Source organism: Drosophila tropicalis, unplaced genomic scaffold, assembly GCF_018151085.1.
Source record: "Drosophila tropicalis isolate 14030-0801.00 unplaced genomic scaffold, ASM1815108v1 contig_878, whole genome shotgun sequence".
Classification (NCBI taxonomy): Eukaryota; Metazoa; Arthropoda; class Insecta; order Diptera; family Drosophilidae; genus Drosophila; species Drosophila tropicalis.
The window spans coordinates 11,708,813-11,730,527 of NW_027173374.1; the positions used below are offsets into that span (position 1 = coordinate 11,708,813).

General features: G+C 38.9%; 7 protein-coding genes across 12 annotated transcripts; 5 read left to right on the plus strand and 2 right to left on the minus strand.

Annotated features, from left to right (window-relative positions):
• Positions 1-1,662: 1,662 nt before the first annotated feature.
• Positions 1,663-4,971, plus strand: LOC137585318 (uncharacterized). Its single transcript, XM_068301052.1, has 3 exons — positions 1,663-1,905; positions 4,045-4,320; positions 4,375-4,971. Exons 1-3 carry the CDS (start codon positions 1,897-1,899, stop codon positions 4,942-4,944), a joined length of 855 nt encoding a protein of 284 aa, XP_068157153.1. The 5' UTR covers positions 1,663-1,896; the 3' UTR covers positions 4,945-4,971.
• Positions 4,972-5,908: 937 nt separating this feature from the next.
• On the plus strand, positions 5,909-6,712 carry Pcd (pterin-4a-carbinolamine dehydratase). The gene is made up of 3 exons (XM_068299830.1): positions 5,909-6,106; positions 6,184-6,298; positions 6,380-6,712. Exons 1-3 carry the CDS (start codon positions 5,988-5,990, stop codon positions 6,677-6,679), a joined length of 534 nt encoding a protein of 177 aa, XP_068155931.1. The 5' UTR covers positions 5,909-5,987; the 3' UTR covers positions 6,680-6,712.
• Naa40 (N-alpha-acetyltransferase 40) lies at positions 6,667-7,472 on the minus strand. The gene is made up of 2 exons (XM_068299829.1): positions 7,010-7,472; positions 6,667-6,946 (listed from the first exon to the last, which is right to left on the minus strand). The coding sequence occupies exons 1-2, from the start codon at positions 7,378-7,380 to the stop codon at positions 6,709-6,711; spliced, it is 609 nt and encodes a 202-aa protein (XP_068155930.1). The 5' UTR covers positions 7,381-7,472; the 3' UTR covers positions 6,667-6,708.
• Positions 7,473-7,523: 51 nt separating this feature from the next.
• Positions 7,524-8,162, plus strand: LOC137584440 (uncharacterized). The gene is made up of 2 exons (XM_068299831.1): positions 7,524-7,672; positions 7,742-8,162. Exon 2 carries the CDS (start codon positions 7,764-7,766, stop codon positions 8,127-8,129), a length of 366 nt encoding a protein of 121 aa, XP_068155932.1. The 5' UTR covers positions 7,524-7,672; positions 7,742-7,763; the 3' UTR covers positions 8,130-8,162.
• Positions 8,163-8,659: 497 nt separating this feature from the next.
• On the plus strand, positions 8,660-19,197 carry Kul (Kuzbanian-like). Of its 6 annotated transcripts, none has more exons than XM_068301537.1 (10): positions 8,660-8,743; positions 10,327-10,436; positions 10,493-10,651; positions 10,730-10,931; positions 11,187-11,583; positions 11,647-12,625; positions 12,684-12,937; positions 13,002-13,717; positions 13,788-13,953; positions 14,356-19,197. In XM_068301537.1, exons 3-10 carry the CDS (start codon positions 10,570-10,572, stop codon positions 16,138-16,140), a joined length of 4,581 nt encoding a protein of 1,526 aa, XP_068157638.1. In that variant the 5' UTR covers positions 8,660-8,743; positions 10,327-10,436; positions 10,493-10,569; the 3' UTR covers positions 16,141-19,197. The 6 variants fall into 6 exon arrangements, with proteins under 6 accessions (XP_068157638.1, XP_068157636.1, XP_068157641.1 ...); XM_068301540.1 differs by adding an exon at positions 14,014-14,074 and having other exon boundaries at positions 8,666-8,743; positions 10,324-10,651; positions 14,356-14,555; XM_068301539.1 differs by having other exon boundaries at positions 8,673-8,743; positions 10,324-10,651; positions 14,356-16,148; positions 16,255-19,197.
• LOC137585669 (dehydrogenase/reductase SDR family protein 7-like) lies at positions 18,928-20,481 on the minus strand. The gene is made up of 5 exons (XM_068301542.1): positions 20,253-20,481; positions 20,047-20,190; positions 19,778-19,994; positions 19,472-19,717; positions 18,928-19,411 (listed from the first exon to the last, which is right to left on the minus strand). The coding sequence occupies exons 1-5, from the start codon at positions 20,412-20,414 to the stop codon at positions 19,200-19,202; spliced, it is 981 nt and encodes a 326-aa protein (XP_068157643.1). The 5' UTR covers positions 20,415-20,481; the 3' UTR covers positions 18,928-19,199.
• Positions 20,482-20,549: 68 nt separating this feature from the next.
• Positions 20,550-21,620, plus strand: CIA30 (complex I intermediate-associated protein 30). Its single transcript, XM_068301543.1, has 2 exons — positions 20,550-21,098; positions 21,157-21,620. The coding sequence occupies exons 1-2, from the start codon at positions 20,619-20,621 to the stop codon at positions 21,571-21,573; spliced, it is 897 nt and encodes a 298-aa protein (XP_068157644.1). The 5' UTR covers positions 20,550-20,618; the 3' UTR covers positions 21,574-21,620.
• Positions 21,621-21,715: the final 95 nt, after the last annotated feature.

Genomic DNA, 21,715 nt, shown 5'->3' on the forward strand with positions numbered 1-21,715 from the left:
CCATGATAACAGCGTTATCAGGCTCAGTTGAGAGGAAAGTATTTGTTTGTTATTGGCCTCAGTTCAATGTGCCGCAGAACTGTCTGGTTTGACAGATGATTATAACTTTTTTTTTTAAGTATAAAAATTAATTTTTAATTCTTTTTCGCATTAAAAGTAAAGACTCATTTTAAGCCCACTACTTGAACAAGACCAATGGTTTCCCTTAACAATTTAAAACTTTCCGCAAAATGAAATGTCTATCGATGGCTATAATAACAATCGATAACACTGTAAGCTTATCGATATATTTGAGGTTTCCTCCATGTCAAGTTGGCAGACCTGTTCTAAAGATATAGAGGGCGTTGTTGGACTATAAAAGTTGGGCGCAAAAATTTGTAATTCCGAACGAAACAAAACCTCATTTGTAGAAAAACAAATTTGAAAAACCTAATAGTTTATGAAACGGAAAAGCACTAACCAAAACGAGAACAGTTCATTTAAACGTCAAGGATATAAAACATCTAATATGATTATTCCTAACAGCAGCATAAGGTTATAATTATTAATATAACAAATTGTAATTGTTGTAACTATAATTATAATAATTTATTTCATCATTCATTTCTTCTTGCTAATTTACTGCACTTGCTGTAGGCCAAGACTTTTTCTTTTAGATGATCCTTGGCCTCTGGTAAAAAGCAAACAGCAAATTAAACAGTAAACAAACAACTAATAATACCTGACGGTTCAGTTGGGTCAATGGAGAAAAGTTCATAGACTCATTGTGCCAATCAAAACAACAATAGCCGGGGAAAGCGAAAGTTCAGCCGAAAAACTGAAATGAAGAAAATAAAACAACAACAACAACAATTTGTTGATTGACCCCCATGAGCTGCCAGCTCCAGAGCGGACGGAGTGTAGGTGGGTTGGACGACACTGGACCAACAACACCATTATCACCATTTGGGCCAGTGATCGTGACTGCAGCGGAAAGAGAAAAATAAATTAATGTTGCTGGTTACGAATCATGCGAAGCTATTGGGCAACTGGCTAACAATCAAGTAGTGGGTTCTGATATTTCAATTTTTGTTGTAATGAAAGTGAAAATCAACTAAGCTTATTTGCTATGGCCTCAGAATGGCAAGAAACTCGAATTTTTTTGGAGAGTTGGAACTAATAGGCCATTAAATTTTTCCATGCTAGATTCTCTTATACTTTCGCTTGATATAATTGTATTGATCAGGCAATTATATCGAGAATAATGAATTAGTTAGCCTCAAATAACTTGATATTATATATACTCTAACAGGATCGAAACCCTACAAATTAACTTAGTGGCAATAACATATTTAGTTATTTAAAATGAAACCAAAAATCAAATTATAGCTTTTGAAAATTTTGGTAGAGTATTCTGTTTGGCAATGCCGAAGGGTAAGTGTATACAAATATCGGTGCTGCTGACAGTTTCTTCAACTATGATTCAAAGGTATAAAAAAGTAGGTGGTGGGCCCAGCGGTTGCTCAAAACGCGCATGCGCACCGTCGCCACAGTCAGTCGAAGTCGAACATCAGCAGCCTCCGCGTCGTGTGCTCCGTTTTCTGTTGTTGTTGTAACAATTTGTTTAGCTCTACTTCTGCATAGCTGCAGTACTTGGACTTGGTTGTTGTTTTGCATGTGCAATAAGAAACATATTGCAATAATAATATTTTGCAGGCAACTTGTTTTCAAAGTCATTACGTGTGCGGGACGCCAACCTTACTGAATAACAAATTGTGCATTTTAAATCGCCCTCGAACATACAATTCATACAATCTTTTGGTTTGGTCTTGGAATCAGTCTGTCTTTTCCTGACGACAACTCACATTGCACCGCTTTTGCTTATTCTTTGAAATTAACACGCATTTGGCATACAAAATGGATAAGGTAAATTTTCCGATTATGGATATGTAATTCATTGAGTCTTTTCGAATTGGACCAGTTAGATGCTGACATTCTGTTTTCTGACTTTCACTTTCAATGCAGAAGTCAGGTTTAAGGTTACACCAAGTGACCAATTTTTTTGTTGTTGCCTTTGAACTGGTTAGTCTTAGCCATGACTCTGCTCAAGTGGCTTATACACTGCGAACCGAACACTCCAATTGTTGCTAAGTATTTTGTGGCTGAGTCAGACCTAAACATGCTTGGGAAACTGGAATGAGAGCATATCAACTGGGTGGCAGTTCGGAGTGTATAATATTTCATCTAATTAAAATGATTACAATAATTAATTGCACTAGTTAGTATAGTTACTGACTGCAAATTAATTTCAAATGGCAAACAAATAGCCAATGTGATGATTATAATCAACAAGTCAAGTTTATTGGGTCTATCGCTCAAAATACCTTGCAACAATAGAATGAAATGGTATCCATTATCCACATTACATTTAAGGCAAACCCTTTATATATTCTTGAGCAGCATCAACGGTCCACCCCATATAGCCAGAGAGACACATGTTTCCATCACGTCCTTTCGAAAGAATAAGAAACTTTCTCCAAATTTAAAAGTAGGGAATACTTATATCATTTTCAAATGATTCTTAATTAAAAAGCAAGTCGATGTATAGAGAAAACCTAATTGATGTAAATAGACCGACATTTTCTTTAATATTTCAAGGCCACTCCAAGACTCTCCGTCTTTATTAAGTCGGAAAATGTATAATCGTCCCATTTTCTAGTAGTTTGGAGTAATAAGAACTTCATTTTCAAATGTCAATTCAAAGATTAATGAGATTAGGAATGTGATCTCTTTTTTTGGAAATGATTATGGACCATAATCTTCAAAGACAAACCGACCTGGCTTTAATCATTTTCAACTATCACTTTTATTAGAGGCACAAGACACAAACACACAGACACACCAAACACATTTGTGGTTGGCACTCAATGTGGCCCAATTTCATCTCGATTGACTGGGACTGAAGTGCACTTAAACACTTGATTATTACCGTTTATTGTTTTGGTCGTTCAGTTTGAGATACATTTCACTGTGGCCACGAGATCTCTGAAACGAAAAGGAAAAGCGTTGAAAATTGCTCTCCGTGATCTATTCAATTTTGAAAGCACCAAAGATCAGAGCATCGGATCGAGTGTGGGTGGAGAATGAATGTTTTATTATTTATTTTTATTATTATTTTTTTTTTTTTTTTGCTGAGGCCAAAGGAAAGTCAAAGTGAAATGCATATGGGAAAGCAGAGCAAATTGCTAGACACAAACATAAACAGACTGAAAAGATCGTGGCTGGCCCAGCCCATAAACGTCGTAGGTAATCTAATCTGAGATGAAGTCGGTCGCAGATTGCAGATCGGCTCAGTTCCAATTGCATTTGCATGCCCAAGTGGGCAACTAGTTTAACCGGACCTAAAGCCAAACACCAAACACACACATACACACACACAAATGGCTAAGGAAAGCCTCAAGAATTTCAAACATTGTTCCGTTTCGTTCGGTTGGCTCTCATAATCCAATTAAAGGAAACAATCAATACAATTCAATTCAAAACTAATGAACTGTAGTAAATTCATAACAATGGTAAAGACATGTGTTGATTGTTGTTGCAGTATTTTGGGGAGATAGATAGGTAGATCGATCGATCGATTGACCGGGCCAACGAGCGATTGCCAATTGAAAGTTAGAGAACCCGAAGAAGTCTGAGATTGTTTTCCATTACTAACAAGCCATGGGCTTCCTTATCTCTTTGACTGCTAAACTTCCGCCAAAGTTTACGCGATTGTGCGTAGTGTAAACAATTCGTTGATTGATCATCGATATGGCAATCAATTAAACAAGATTTTTGACAAGATTTGTGGGGTTAAATACGTATGTATATATGTACATATATAGAACTTTTCAAAGTGTAAAGGTATTAGCTCTTTATTTTTGATCTGATAACCATTGCTAAAGAGATCAAAGTTAGCATATGTTAATATCACGCATACGATATGTGAGCCAAATAACAGATCACCAAGGACAACTAGGTTAAAATTACAGTGTAATTCTATGTCGAATTTCTTCCCCTTTGCAGCAGACACTTTTATTTCTATTCATGGGCTTGATTCTATGCTTGGGTCCTGGCATCAGCCAAGCAGCCCGTCGCCTTCGAAAGAAGCCAAAGGTTTATAATGCTCTTATCACCACCGATGACAATCTGACATCGAGTCGTGCCTACCCTGTCATACAACCAACAATACATGAGCCAGGCTATGCTCCATTTGCTCCCTATAATCCTTATGGTTTCTATACTCCACCTGTGGTGAGATTTGGACAGCCAATAGTTCCTGGTTTGGAGCCCAATGAAAGAGTAAGTAAACTAAAATAATTCATTTCAACTTCATATTAAGAGTACATATTTCAGTTACCCTATCCGTTGCCTGCTGGCTTTGCAACGAGCTACGAGGATGCCCATTCTGTTCAGCCACAGCCGCAAGCAATTCCTGCTCCAAATCCAATGGAACCCAAAGAAATGCCTAAGGAGCAATTACCTTTGCCGTTGAATGAGCAAGGATTACCACCTGTACTTATACCACTGTCCTCGCAATATAATGGCCAGCCGACTCATCTGCCAGCCTATCCCTTTAGCCAATATCCGGTGATATATGATCAGGCTGGTTATATACGACAAAACTATTTGCCGCCCTACGATTACTATCCCAGTCAGGGATATCCCACACGCATTAATCCAGCACAGCAGCCTCAGCAGCAGGAGCAGCCACAGCACCAGCCTCAACCGCAGGTTCAGCCTCAATCTCAATCAGATGGACAGGTGGAGGACATACAACCATTGGCTTTGGAAAATCTAAATACCACACCCAGTTTTGAGGACATCAAAAATGGTTCGGAGAATAAAAATATCAATGTGCCAGATGTACCCCCACCACCAATACCATCTGGACCAAAACAACGTCCCAGACCTAAAAATAATTGATAATTGAAGGAAACAAGCCCATCCAAATCCCACGTATTTATTACCATTTTTGTATTGTACAATTCTCGTTTAACCCGTAAGCTATAAGTAAATAAAAGAGTTCACAGATAAACAAATAAAGTACAAAGCGGTGAATGAACTTTCTGCATTGTATCCGAATCCCCTAGAGAAATGATGATGTAGTCTGGTCTGGTGTGATCTGCTTTCGCTTTCACAGCTGACCTCAGGGACTTACTCATACTTTATCATGGCCCTATAAATGCAGCACATGCAGCTGAAGAGAGTCACAGTTGGCAGAATGAAATTGACTTTGACTTTGCTAGTAATTCTAAGCTTGTGTCTCTTTGCCCTGGGTAAGAAAAGTTCAATTTTAAGGATTGAGCATTCATCAAGCAGTTTGCTTTCTCTCAGCCTTAGGTAATGTGGACACGGGAGCCACCAAGCCACCATTTGTGCGCAGTCGCTATAGTCTACGCTGGCGTCGTACCACTGAACCATTAAACAGGGAACTAATGGTCACTTCGACTGATCATCCCATGGCCTCAGGAATGGTCACATCAACGGCTGGTACGGATTACGATTACTATGGCAATGGTGAAGCAGAAAATATAGTGCCAAAATCTCAACATTAAATAGGAAAACATAATCAGATGATTATATTACACAAAGCACAATAAAAAGATATCTACACGAAAATTTGATATTTAATTTCAAGGATTAAATAAAAAGGCAAATTAACAAAAACGATTTAATTCTCTGCCCCCTTTAAATAGTGGAAGAACCTTCTCCAAAAAATTAGGAGAATTTCTTCTATCTCAAGTATATTTCTATTAATTTAATAGACATTCAAGATCCACCAGAAATCGATTTTTTCATATTCAAGCTTCGTATTCACTTTAAAAAGTGCGCCAAAGTTTTAACTCTCGACATTCACGAGAATGGCAACTCTGGCATTTGTTTACATGTCTCGTTGCGGTGCCAGTTCGTAGCTGGGCAAACAGAAAAAATAAGTTGGCCTGAATTTAATAACATTCAAAGTTAAAATGGTAATTACAAATCAAATCCAATATTGCGTTCTGAACCGCTTTCGGAAAGTTGCCAATCGAGTTAATTGGAGCCAGTGGTCTGGCTGGCTGCTGGCCACACAAAGAAAAGAGAAGGGGTGAGTGGAATCCGAATTAAAGCTAAAGCTAAGATGAGATGAGAGATATTTGAGCTTTGATTTACGCGCAATGGCAGGCCAAGCTCAGTTCTGTATACGCCAGCGACGAGAACAGCTGCTGGGATATCAACTGGTGGCTATTGGAGGTTCTATACAACAGCAACAACAACAAAACCGAAACGAAAAATGGTGGCAAGTGTAGAGGAAAAAAATGTTTAATTGTGGTACTTGTTGCTATCGCTTAATCATTGTTTTTTTCCCCCCTTTGTACAGGTTAAACTCAATGAACAAGAACGCAATGAGAAGTTGCAGCCGCTTTTGGATGCTGGCTGGACTTTGGTCGAAGGACGCGATGCCATTTTCAAGCAATTCATTCTGAAGGATTTTAATCAGGCCTTTAGCTTTATGACTGGCGTGGCACTTCTTGCAGAGAAAATCAATCACCACCCGGAGTGGTTCAATTGCTACAATAAAGTGGATGTTACTCTTTCCACCCATGATGTGGGCGGTCTTAGTTCCCAGGACATACGCATGGCCACACATTTGGAGACTCAAGCCAATTTGTTGAAATAAATTTATGCAATAAAAAAAGTATGGAAAACTTAACTTAAAGTAGACTTGCTGAGAATCTCATAGTCAGCCTCTTCCAAGACATCAGGTGAAGTCTCATCTTTTTGATAGTCCAAAGCTTTGTAAAACAACTTGGAATTCTCATTATTGTTAAGAACAGTCAGTATGATTTTCTCCAAATGCCAATGACGTGCACAATCCTCGAGTAATTTCATAATGAATCTGCCCAGGCCTTTGCGTTGATAATTTGATGCCACTTGCATTTCGTAACTGGAAAGACATTTATTGTTAATTTAAATTAAAAGACAAACACTTCAATAAGATTAAACTCACCAGTAAAGCACACAATCTCCGTTGTCCAAGTCGAAACGAAACATGGCATAGGCTACATTTTCATTTTTCTCATTCTGCGCCACCAGGTAACGTGCCCAGGCTTTATTGTGTTCGGCCTGCTTGATCTTTGGCTGCCATCCGATCTTTGTTAGCTTATAAAATGGGCTCACATTCTGTTCAGCCAGTTTACATGCCCACTTTATGGTCTTGGCGTCCAAATCATTCTTGGCGCTGCATATCAATTTGAACTTTTCTCCACAGGGCGATGTAAAACTGCTGTACGGCAGAGAATCTAAAGGATTTTTCGATCGTGTAGCGGCTTCTACGAATTTTTGTTTTGCTGCTGCACTAAGTTCGTCGCGGTTTGTCATTTTAATTAATTTTAATTAATATTAATACGACAATAAACAAATCGCAAACAAGAAAGCGTTGTTTCCAACGAAAGAGCGGCAAAAGGTAAACTATCAGCTGTTCGCGTTTTCAAACTGGAATTCTCTATTCGGAACTAGTTTAAAGGCCCCAATAAACAAAAAACAGCTGATAAAGAAATAATACGACTTTAATCTGCTTGTTATTAATTTAAAATTGTTTAATTATTGTATAAACAGCTATATTAGTTTCTACATTGCTGATTGGCTGTGCTCCAGGCGTCGTCTATCAATGGTTTGAATTCTATTAAAATTCTTTGCTTAAACACAAACCACAAAGTGCTGACGTTGCAATATTCCACAGAGACCACTACATTGATCGAATAATGTTCAAAAAGGCAAAACCACAAATTGAGCCCCCACCCACAGCTCCAACGGTGGATGAAATGCAAGCCGATATGGAGACCTTCGTATTCACCCAACCGTCTATTAATAGCAGCGGTAGTACTGACAATGCCGATTTGGAGCACACACTTCTCACGGATCCCCAGAGCTTGGCGCTTCCAACTTGGTGGCAGGTTTTCGACGAATATGATCAAAAAGTTAGGAAAATGGCAGCCATGGAGGAGAAATTGGTCACCCAGAGGGATCGCTTGCTGGCATGTCAAGCCAAACTAGATGAAAACGCCCAACAGCTACGCGATGGCATTCAAAAGCAACAAACATCCATTAAAGAAGTTGTTAAAGTTTAGTTTAGTAGCAAAAATAAAATCCTAATGTCTTAATTCTTAATGTTGTTCATTGTTGTGCAAATTTTTCTCGAAAAATTCTCAGCGTAAATATTTTCAAATTTTCCTCAGCTGTTCCCTAAGAGCAACGCCAAATAGCTGTTAATAATTAATAATTTTTAAACTGTGCGTTTTTTGTTTTGTTGTTTGCAATGTTTGATGAAATTGCAATTGTGTAATGTTGCATCAGATTGCGTCAGCTGTTGCTGGTTGTTTGGCTATTGTTCATTTACTGTGGGTGGATGTTTATTTTGATATGTGTATTTAAGTGTTTTCTGCCATTTCACTATATATACATATATCTACGGTGTGTTTAACACGGTCACAGAAACAATTTTGATGTGGCGGGCGCGCCAAGAAAATCCCTTAGCACTATTACTCGCACCCTTAGGACTATTACTCGCACGCTTAGCATTTTTTTTTAATATTTTTTAGAGATGAACTATCGAACCTCAGTATTCTGCTACCGTTCAGTGTTACCAATTTTGTTTTCGAAAACCCCCTCACAAAAAGAAAAAGAAAATTTCAATCAGAATTGCAAATCCGTTAAAATGACATCGCTCGAGTAAATAAATAATGTGCGTATAATTAATCAAAAAATATATTGTTAATTCTGTACCAATAATTCGGGAAATACGTTTTTCTTTTGGTTTTGTGTATTAAGTGAATAAGCCAGAACTGGTTTTAGACCCTGGCAACGAAAAAAAAAAAACTTGGGGCTGGCTTATACCATTTACGCCAGTAGTCGAGCGGAGGTCGATTGTTTTCTCTGTGTGTGTGCATGTGTTGCGCTTATATGTATGTGTGTGTGTGTGTTTGTTGTTTTTAATATTTAAAATGTTTGCGAAAAATTCGAAAAATAAAAACGAAAAAGAAACATGGCCAAATCCAATTAAAAATATAACAAACTAAACGTAGCTAAACCATTGCCCTTTCTCACTCTGCCTTTGTTGCCTAATTGAATTTCACGCTGTAATTTATTTTGAGCTGCCAATAACAACAACGAGCAGCGAGTAACAAACAGCGTTTTGGCCCAAAGCTCAGGTACACACTTACACACATATGCACACAAAGAATTTCTCCGCAATGGCTAAAGCAAAAGATACAAAAATTATCCAATTAAATGCTTGTCAATAAGTGGTAAAAGGAATGCATTTAATTCAAATTGGCCAATGGGAAATGCGCTAAAAACAAACGGAACGGAAACGGGAGACTAACAGTAATTTTCACGGGCGCACAAACACAGAGAATGAAAGAGAGAAAGATAGTGAGGGAAAGAAGGAGTAAGAGAGAATTAGTCTGATTGTGTACGTCAGTGAGTGTGTGTGCGTGTGTATGTGTGTGGTTTGTTTATGTCTCATCCCACCAGACAAAAGTGTTTAATTCGAAGTGACTCATTAAAATTTCTCCTGATTTGAACTCCTCTTGGGAAATCCCCATAATATTCAAATTGCCCTCAAATTAATGTATTGTAAATCTTGTATTACATTTTATTGTGCATAAGAAAATTTACTTTAAATGATCAAACTAACTGTACAAAATTATATATTTTTGTCGGGTGGATGAATGTGCAAAGTGCTAATGAGATGCTGTGGCGCTCTTCTTCTTCTTCACAATTGCCGTTTGTTGCTTTTGCCATTTATGCATAAAAGACGCAAAAATTTCAAACAAAAGATTCGTACGTATGTATTTATTTATTTTTATTGTTGCTCTGCAAAAGGTGAAAGCCAGATTTCTGCCCGATGATTTGTGTCGAGTGCAAAGTCTTCCTACGTACACTTTTATGGACATTAGCCAGAAGTGTATAAAAATGATCCCACTGCAAAAAAGGGATCTTAATTTGCATTGTAATGCCTAAAAAGAAGATGCGACTCACAGTATAAGAATAGCTTCCTGATTTGCACAAATAGCTCAAAATATTAAACTAGGATCAAGATAAGAAATTTTATTAAAAATATTTAAAAGATTTCTTAATGTAAAGTCTCAATTGCATACAAAAGAGATATTACTATTTTTATTGCTACATGGTAATGATATTTCCTTATGGGTTTTATGTAGAAACATAAGTGCTGCTGCAACTTCTTCGTTAACAATAACCGTTAAACACAATCAAGTTTTCGATTATAGCCAATTCTCATTCTCATTCTTCTTTTAACAGCAGCTACGCGTGAGATGTTGTCAGAGATATTCTTGGTAATAGAGAGTTGAGCATTATCCCCCCTCTTGTTGCTACGTTTCTGGCCAATAGCAAGAACCAACAACCATAATAATGTAAGACACGAGGGTCAGGAGACAAAGGTCAATCTTTGAGTAAAAACGCAACCTAGAACTAGTTAGGTTTCCACATACACACACACACTCAACTATACATTTTTACACACACACACACACGTCTAGCATCAAGATGAGCTGGCTGCTGGGCTTCCTGGCCCTGATGTGGGCGCCCAGTGAATTGTTGGCCATACCAACGCCACTCAAGTTGCCTGGTAAGTCAAATTACTGCAAGAGAAATGAAAGACTTCAGATTACTCAGCATTCACCTGGCATCTCTCCACTCACATTAGGTTACACCCACAAACTGACGCCTTATATCAAGCACTGGGAAGCAGCGAATTTCGATCGCGCCATTCTTCAGACTGCGCAGCTTAGGCACTTGGAACAAGCCCGCTCTCGTCGAAAACGACAATCAGAGCCCACCTTGTCGTCGTCCTCCTCATCAAGTGGACTGGCGCACACAATCCGATTGAATTTCTCCGCACATGACAGGTAAGAGAGACAGAGAAAGAGACATTGTGTGTGGGTACAAATTTTGCATTGTTGAATTAAGGTCATAGTGCAGCAATAGTTAATCATAGAAAATTGAACGGGTTTTTAAACAAATTCAACTAGTTTTTAGGTAAAACAAGGTATAATTTACGTTCGCTTTAATTGGATTTCCTAAATTTGCCTAACAGTGTGATTAAATGCATATTATAAATTGTTTGCGAAATAAATCATTTTTTTTCTTTGCTTAATTTGCAGAGATTTTCGCTTGGTATTGCATCAACAGCCACATTCGGTGTTCGCCCACGACGTGGAAATTGAGAACACACTGGGACCCATCGAATACGATGTCTCACGCATTTACACTGGCGGCCTGGAGGACGATGAGGCTGCTCATGTGCAGGCCATTCTAACCAGTGACAATCTGCTAGATGGCACAATTGAAACGCAAGCGGAGCACTATTATATAGAGCCCGCACAACGTTATTCCCAACAGCTGGCCGAGAGCGGAGTGCACAGTATAGTCTATAAGTTAAGTGATGTAAATATGCAGAAGGAGAGAGGATTAACAGTAGGAGGTGGCGGCATTAGGTCGGAGGCGAAGCCGCATTGTGCCAGTGAGAAATTACGAAAAAAGCGTTGGCTACCAGAAGAGGTAAAATAAGTTAATGTTAATTTAAATTCATATTAATATTTTTTTCTTTTGCTGTCTTTTTAGCTGGCAATGTCAGATAGTCCAGCTCAAGCACCAACATACAATCGGAATCCACCATTACCACTGGATTTGGAAGTGCCCTATAATGATGATTTCCGAGTGCTCGCCTCGGAAGAGGATGATCATGAGGAAGATTCCAAAAGGAAGCATACAACTTCAACGACCAGAAGCACAGGGCGTAGTACAGAATCCTTTCTGGCTACACTGACCACCAAAGCCGCATCGAATCGAAATATACTTGTAAATAACTATAATCCCTCCAACGTGGGCGATGGCAGTCGCAGCTATAATGGCAATAGCAATAGCAATACCAATTCCAACTCTAACAATAATAATGTTCGCAAATTGTATACCAAACACAAGAATATTATTGTTAGCACATACAATCGACCCATTGAGCCAGAGTTTGGTACACCATACGAGGAGCCCAACGCAAATCAAAATGGCTCTCTGCCAACTAATTTCTTTAATGCCAATTGGACTACACTTTTCCTGGGCAATGGTGCCAATGATCGTCCCAGTCATAAGACTCATGTCGAGATTATTACCAAAAACGGGGCAACCAAGAAGCCCAATATTATTGTGAATAACTACAATCCAGAGATTATTTTCGCCCCAAATCCAAATCCTAGTTTCAACAGCATGTTGATGACCAATTTACTGAGCGGACGTGGCGAGGATATACATAGTTCACCGCGTTTGCTTTATGATCGCAAAACCACATGCATGTTGTATCTGCAGGCAGATCATACATTCTTTCAAAAAATGGGCTCCGATGAGGCCTCAATTGAGGCCATAACCAGGCATGTCCAGAGAGCCAATTCAATTTATAGAAATACCGATTTCAATAATGATGGCAAACCAGATAATATTACATTCATGATTAAACGCATTAAGGTTCACAATATGAATGCTTTAAAAGATCCCAGTTATCGTTTTCCCGGAAATTATGGCGTGGAAAAGTTTCTTGAATTGTTTTCAGGTGAGTTCACTGAAACTTTTCATGTAAATAGCATTTTAAATGTGTCATTCTGTTACAGAGGAGGACTATGATGCATTTTGTTTGGCCTATATGTTTACCTATCGCGATTTTGAGATGGGTACACTTGGCTTGGCCTGGACGGGGGATCTAAAGAACGCCGGCGGTGTGTGCGAGAAGAATGGACATTATCGTGGTTCCTTAAAATCTTTAAACACGGGCATTGTCACTTTATTAAATTATGGTAAACATGTGCCACCAGCTGTCTCTCATGTGACCCTAGCCCATGAAATAGGCCACAACTTTGGATCACCGGTACGTTCAGGATTCTAACTTCTATGATGCCTCATTTTTAATACATTATTGTGACTTATTGCAGCATGATCCTGAGCAATGTACTCCTGGTGGAGAGGATGGCAATTTTATTATGTTTGCTCGAGCCACTTCGGGTGACAAGAAGAATAACAACAGATTTAGTTCGTGTTCCTTAAAATCAATTGAACCTGTACTAAATGCCAAAGCTCGCTCTATGAAGGGTTGTTTTACTGAACCACAATCCTCCATTTGTGGTAATGGGGTTGTGGAGCCAGGAGAGCAGTGTGATTGCGGTTGGGAGGAGGATTGTAAAGATTCCTGTTGTTTCCCTATGTCGCGACAACCGCGAATAGATGAGACGCCTTGCACATTGACGCCCCATGCCCGTTGTAGTCCCTCGCAGGGACCATGCTGCACCACCGATTGCAAACTCAAGTTCGGTGACAAATGCCGAGATGACAATGGTTGCCGAGATCCCTCGTTCTGTGATGGCCGAGTGCCACAGTGTCCGCCGTCGGTTAACAAACCAAATAAGACCATATGCAATAAAGAGTTTGTTTGCTACATGGGCGATTGCACTGGCAGTATTTGCCTGGCTTATGGCCTGGAGTCGTGCCAATGTATACCAGGACCTCAAGATGACCGCATCAAATCATGTGAATTATGTTGCAAACTAGCTGGAGATAATCCCTGTCGAAGTTCTTTTGAATGGAATGAGGCTCCGTTTGATGTCCCCGATATGTACTCCAAACCGGGTACACCCTGCAATGATTACAACGGGTAAAAGTTCTACTCAAATTTTGTTACTTTTCAAAATAATTAACACCATCTATTTACTAATCATGTTTAGCTACTGTGATGTATTCCAAAAGTGCCGCGAAGTAGATCCCTCTGGACCGTTGGCCACACTAAGAAAGCTGCTGCTCTCCGAGGAGAGTATAGCCAGTTTTAAGAAATGGATGCAACAGAATTGGTATACCGTTGCACTGGCGGCCATAGGTGTCATTTTATTATTGGTAAGTGATTACCCGTTAAGTTCAAATGATTCAAATTAATTCTGTAATTTGCCTGGGAAGCTTATGCGTTTGATTACACAAATGCTAAGGGATCAGCATGAGGCCAATGCTCAGGCCTTGGGTGAGAAGGCAGTTCAAACTTAAGATAAATTCCAATATGAACTTAGTTGTAAAATTGATTCAAACTAATTCGGCAGTTGGCCTTATCTGAAGCTATATCAGAGGGCTATAAATTACAGACCCATTTCATTACCGTGTAGTTTTATTGGTCTAAAGGTTATCTGAGAGCAATATATGCAGCAGCCCCCAAGCATTTAAGCTTGTTAATGATTGTCATTTAAAATTTTGCCTTAAATTCCTTTCCATTCTAATATGTTTTTGTTTTGTTCCATTTTACCCCAGATACTGAGCACAAAGCTGCTGGCCAAGCGCTCGAATCTGAAACTTAAATCAGTGACCATTATACACAGTGCCACCACGGAGACAGTGCGCTTGCCGGAAAATAACAATGGCGTTATAGTGCACACCGCAGTACGAACTAAGGTGCCCTTCAAGAAGAAAGTTAGGGGAGAACGCAGCAAGAAATCGGGAACAGGAGTAGGCACCACGGCAACAGGAATAACACGAGCTTCTGCCAAAATCAAAGCTAGCGCCGCTGACCCCATAAAAAAGTCATCCAGAAGTCAGGTGCCAAGCAAGAAATCTTTAGCTGCCACAAACGTTGAGGAAGAGCCCAAGAAATTGAATAAAAAAATGGGCAAACAAATCATCGACTATTCGCATGCCAATGATGATGCTTCCAATTTGTCCACTAATCAAAATCATACCAATACCTTTGGTAAAGTCCAAAAGTGGTTATTGGAATCACCGATTGTGGCGCAGCCTTTGTCCCAGATAGAACACAATTCTCGGGTACGCAAGGTGATGAGCAAATCCCAATCGACTCCCGAACGACTAGTGCAGCAGAAGACACCGCAGAAAACAAAATCCATGGGAAATTTGTCAAATGAGAAAGTTAAACTTCAAGTTGTATATAAGCCGCCCTTCAAATTTTCGCTGCGTTTGTCGAAAAAGCCCAAGGTTAAGACCCATGTGGTAGGCGCTGGGCGGCCGAAACGTGGTCAAAAGAGTGGTACCCGAAATGCTGGACAATCTAGCAGCACATCAAAGGACATCAACACCTCAGCTCGTGGTAAACGCAGCGCTCTGCTGCTTTGCAATGAAGCCGAAGATGATAATCAAATTCTAACACTTAATGAGCCAAATTATGAGACTCTTAAACCACCACCAGTTGCTGCCTCGCGGTCAGCGACAGATCATTGTTATGAGAATGTAGAACTGCCGCTTGCTGACACTAGCTCCGGATCCAAACCCAGTAGCAGTAGCAAGGTAGCTCCCAGTACGAGTAGAACAAGTGTGGATCCAGCATCAGCTAGTGCTGCTGGATCTGCCACACAGCGTAGCTCCTATCGCCGCTCCAACTCTCTCTCCAATCACAATCCCTTTGCGGTGGCTCCACGACGTAGTAGTAGCAAAGTTAAAGCTGATTCTAGCAACGGTTCCGTGAACCTTACTCGTAACTTTGGTAGCACTCAAAATCTCATCAATCTAAGCCAGAATTTGGGCAAAACCAAAAAACGCAGCAGTCTCAATCTGAAAGCTGGTGCAGCAGCCAAGAACGGCAAAGATCCACCACCTGGCCCAACGACAAGTACAGCGGCCACACCCCAGCGACGTTCCTCCTCTAATGCCAACCTGCGTAGAGATAGCAGCGCCTCAAATGCGGCAGCAAAAGCTGCCCCAGTGCCGCCAACTCGTCATGCAGTCCGCAACAGCTTTAGTAATATACCCAGAGCCAGCCTGGGAGCGACAACAGCGGCAACGCCAAACTTTTCCCGTCAATCTTCCAGCAGCACTACAACAACATCGACATCCTCGTCCAGTACTTCTCCAGGAGCTCTGCCATTACAACAGTCCGCCTCTACCAGCGCCATGCAACGGCAGTCTCAGGCGCCAGCCCCTAGCCAAAACATGAGGCGTAGTCTGAATAACTTTAATAGACGCTCGACAGCCGCTACTGGCGCGCCACCTTCAGGATCCGCTTCTCAATCAGCAGCCGCAGAGAATAATGAGTTACCCTCGGATTTAGAGGTGGCTGTCTCCGATGTGGAGAACCTGGTTAGCTAAAGCCGTCAGTGAGTCTCACAATTCCTTATATTTTCTTTTAATTATTTTCTTATTTCCAAACCAACCAAGTGAAAGTGATAAGTCTTAATGTTAGTTATACAAATTGTCGCATAGGTTTACCATGTACACATGCATATTTACATATATACATATGTATGTGGGTATATATGTACTTTACACTGCCTTAAACTTGCCGTTTCTGCTGAATATGTGAATGCCAAAAAAAAACAAAACGAAGATGATGAAAACAAAAATTTAAAAGAAAGATCACTTATAATCAGACGCCGACACGCCCACACATCCATCCACTACAGATTTACACTAAAAACCCCTCACACGCCCGCGCTGCTCCACTGCTCATTCAATGTTCAACTTAACTCTTAAAGCCACCGCCTCAGCCAGCCGCACTCACCGCACATTGTACCTTTGTGGAAACTGTTTACTGTTGCATTGTCTATTTGTAATCTGTAGGTAAACTGTGAACTCTTAAAATCTATAACTCTAACTCTTATGTTCTATATACAAATACTGTACATTATGGAAAAGGAATGCGAGTACTTGATACTTAAAAAGTGAATGAAGACGGTTCTTGGGTTATCTAATTTTAATCAGAAAACAAGGCAAATAATATATACATACATTACTTTCCAAATTTGTTCCTAATTGATATTCAGAATTAGATATTCCCTTGACCGACGCTTGTTAATGAAGTTTATTTTAAATTAATATTACTCACTCTATTACGTACCTATCGTTTTTGTTACTTAATTATTTAAACAGAAACTTATTTTCACATTTCAAACAACGATCATAAATCGAAGGAATCTCTAACTCGAAAAGAACTTAAAAACTTTCAAACAGACATTAAAAACCAAACACAATACAAGGTGCTATTTTTAGTAACAACTACAACTGAACAAGAAACTATTTCAAAAAACTTAATTGAAAACTTTTTCAAAATCAAAACAGAAATCAAGAATTAATGTTAAACGAAACGAAATTGTGTAGAGAGTAGTTTTGTGTAGCGCCCAAAAAGTACATACACACATTCCGACACATATCGGATGTAGCATATAACCAACGATGATAAACTGTCAATAAATCAAAAGCAAAATGCATCGAAAAGATTAGATCATAGTGAATATAGGAATGCATGGATATTAACCATATTCACCGCCGATCCGCCTGGGCACCAACACATCCCGTCCCATCCCAATCCAAATGCACCAACCAAGACATAGCTACGACCACAGCCACAGCCACAATCACACAACCACAATCCATGCCTCCGCCATATTGTGTTTAGTAGTGTAAATAAGAAATTGAAAATACATAGTTTTTATATGCAACAATAACAACAACCAATAAAAGAACACATTAAAGCAATGAAGAACAAAACAATAAGAGAAGACACCTAGCGATATACTATAGATATATACAATATATACAAATGTATGTATATACAACTCACATAACTCTGTAGAATCACAAAAAAAGCAAACGGCTTGCAAAATTTAAAATAAAACACATATGTTTAAACAATAAACAATTTGTAGGAATAAACGTGTAGAAGAAGAATGTGGCGTATCATTTGCAATTGCATATGTAGAAACAACAAAAAGCAACAGAAAAAGTTAAAACAAATGGGAAGTGCAATATTAACAATTGATTGCAATTTTACGAGCATTTGGGTATATATTTTTGGAAATATACAAATACAAGATGCACTAACATAGATAACCATAAAGATATATATGTATATAAAAAGCTCAGCTCAAGAAACCGACCCAGTTTACGCGTAGGCAAGTAATTTGGAAACGGACATAGTAAAAACCCCATAATACGCGACAATCGCTTTGAAATGCTTAAAATAAAACAAAGAATAAACGAAAATCTAAACTAAACGAAATCACACATAGTCTTAAGTATCTCTTAGAACATAAAAGTCAACCAAGCAAGGGTCAAAAACTTTTAATTTCAATTCGTTAAATGAGAAAAAAAAAAAACAATAAAACGTATGGCCAACAATTTGTGTACTGTATATATTATGATTGAACAAAACTAAATTCTAAGATGGAAAGTATTTTGAAATGAAATGAAACAAACAACAACTGAGACTATTTAAGCGCGAAATGAACCAGTTTTGTGTAATGTACATATTGAACTTGATTGATTTTACTCTATATGTATACATATATATATATTATATTTAATGTACATCTGCAAAATGACGATTTATAAATCTATATGTGTAATGTGTACCTCAATTGTAATTACTTTTATACATACAAATATTGTATTTCTCACGTGATTAATTGCTATTTTTTTTAATATAATTTAGCTAAATGAATTTTGTATAAACCAAGAGTTGTCCTCAATCCATACCGACTTCAAACCCAACCAACCCCATCCCACCACACTATAAACTCTTCCCCATTATCAGAGTTGGTCTAATGATTTGAATTTGTTTTTCGCTTTTATCAAATGAAACTTTCAAAAAGGTTTAAACTATGTATAACTTAATATAAAACAACTTCCCAAAAAGATTGTCTATACATATTTTTGAAATTCCTTATAAATCGCTTGAACTAATTGTTTTCTTCAAGTGTAGTTTAAAACATTGTGGCAAATTTAATTTCTTTTTTGTAACAAAACTAACAACATTCTTCCTTTTACACTATAATTCCCAATAATGGCCAGTTAAAGAATAAATCAAATACATATAAATTTTTGTCAATTATAACAAACGAAGAAGATATTAAAACCAATGACGAATATTAGCAAGAGTTAATTTTAAAAACAATTTATCAATCATTATTAATTACGAACAAAAAAAAAAGCACATATGTGACATTTAAGTTGTATTCTTAATTTACAGAATTATCATATTACGTTATTTATTAATCCTAATTGTAACTAATTTTTAATACACACACTCCACCAACACGAACACACACACTTATATGCAATATTTTATAATTTCCTCATTTGAAGCAAAATTCAATTAACAATAATAAAATGAAACGAAATGAAACAAAAAAAATGCAACTAATAAAATCCTAAGTTGCTTTTTTATCAGCTTTCTCCAATTTGGTGGCACGTTTGGCCATTATCCAAAAGTAGAGACTGGGACAAAAGTGACGCAAATAATACGCAATTTTAGCCTGCAGATCACTGACAATGATATCGGGCTCCTTGCGAAGAATGCATTGTAAAACTCGTTCGGCCAGTTTATCAGGAGACATTCCCTTAGCAGTAGTCTCATCCATTTCTATAGGGGAAACCAAATGTTAGACAATTTTTGAAGCAAGGTTATGAAACTTTTACTAACTGCCATAGTTGTTGCCTGAGCCTGTCAGGGCATTTAAGGAGAGCTGTGTGCGTACATATCCAGGACTAATACAAGACACATTTACATTCTTGTTTGCCACCTCGGCACGCAGAGAATCGGCGAAAGCCTGCATAGCATGCTTGGATGCAGAATAAGCGGCTCGCTGAGGTATTGCAAATTTGCCCTGGACAGAGCTAATGAAACAAATGTGTCCATTCTGACGAGCCACCATGGAAGGCAAGAGAGCTGCAATGTAAGAAATTGTCTAATTGGACGTTAAATAGGATCTTAAATGACATATCCAACCTTTAGTAAGGGCCACTGAGCCAAAATAATTGACTACCATCACCTTCACATCTACATCAACGGCGGTGGAGGCCACATCAGCTCGAACGCTAATGCCACCATTATTTATAAGTATATCTACTTGATTGTAGACACCCAAGACGCGATTAACAAAATCCGGTATGGAGTTCAATTCAGCCAGATCCAAAGGCATTACCGTGGGCGGATATGCTGGTTCCTAAAGAAACTGTTTTCGTTATTTTTCCTACCAAGGATGGGCCGTAACTTACCACATCCAAAGCTAGCAGATCATTCTTGACCCGCTCCAACTCGGTTAGTCTGCGGGCAGCTAGAATTACTTTGCAGCCGGCGCGGTAAAAGACATGAGCCAAGGATTCACCAAGACCGGAACTGGCACCAGTTATAAGAACCACCTTTATGAATCATATTTTACATAATTAAGTCAATTAAGTAATTGCGTTAAGTAATTTATTACCTTTCCGGGTAATTGATTTCTGAACTTTTTTGCTCTCATCCGATGAAGCATTTCAATTATCGCAAGTGGTAAAGCCACCGGCATTAGCACGGTGCCCAATATCCAGTAGAGAACATTCCAATCACTGGTTGGTGCGCATTTGTCCAAGTCTTGCACTTTCATATTTCTATTTTTTAATAAACTTTGAACTTTTCGCTGAGAAAATGACAGTAAACAATAAAAAACTGGTCAATTCGATAAAGATAAGTGCGCTCGATAAACAGAGTTGCCACATTTTTTTGTTTGTGCTGCAAACAGCTGATTTTATGTTACGTTAATTTGTTTTTCTTTTTGAGCGGTTGCTGTTGGAGAAATGCTATTTTAACGATGCAGTCTCTCCTGCGACAAGGACATAGCCTAAGATGCTACTACCTTATGGGCATTCAGGCCCAAAAAATTCACACAACAGCGGTACAGAGCACATTCTGGGAGAGGGAAAAGAAATCCGGTTACAAAACAAAGTTGCCCGAACCTTCAAAAAAACAATTAATTTTAGATGGCTTTAAAGATTTAAAGGAAGAGATCAAACTTTGGCGTCAGGAGGTCAAGGAACATTTGCAAAGTGACCCAATTCTGGTATTTCGTCCCGGGGAAACGGACGTTGTATTTGATTTTAAGGCTCCCGATGTACTGGACAAATGGACAGTAACCACCGATGCTGATCATGGTGAGGGTAAAAGCACTGCAGCCCTCGAGCTGAGTGCCTCCGGCGCTGGCCTCTTTCATGGCGAAGTTAGCTCGGAGCATACGAAAGATGGCATCATCAAGAGGACAGGATATGCAAATATACGCACAAAGCGTGTACGGGTGAGTTAAAGAGTGAAATACATTCCGAATAAGGTTTATCATATACCATTTTTGGCAGAAATCTTTCAAACGTGAGGCCACCTACGACTGGACGCAGTACAATATGCTTATCATGAAGGTACGCGGCGATGGACGTAGCTATCTAATAAATCTCCACACCGAAGGCTATTTCGATCTCATGTGGAACGACATCTATCACTATGTGCTGTACACACGAGGCGGACCCCATTGGCAAATTGCAAAGATACCCTTCTCCAAATTCTTTTTATCTTCCAAGGGGCGTGTACAGGATCGCCAGGGAGCGATAGCTTTAAATAAAGTAACACATTTCGGATTCTCGGTGGCGGCAAAGAAAGGTATGGATGGTCCTTTTAACTTGGAAATCGATTATGTTGGTCTGGAATACGATCCCAGTCATCGCGAGGAGTTTGCCTATGAAATGTACAAGACTCCAAAATATATAGTTGCTACCTAGTTAATGTTATCTAGTTCTATTTAATAAATGATCAATTTTTTACACAATTTGTTAATCGAGGTTCAGAATCTCTATTGAATGTTCCCGATTAAGCTCTACAAGCTTACGTATAAACCAAAAATCTCTGGCACTCTCTATCTTC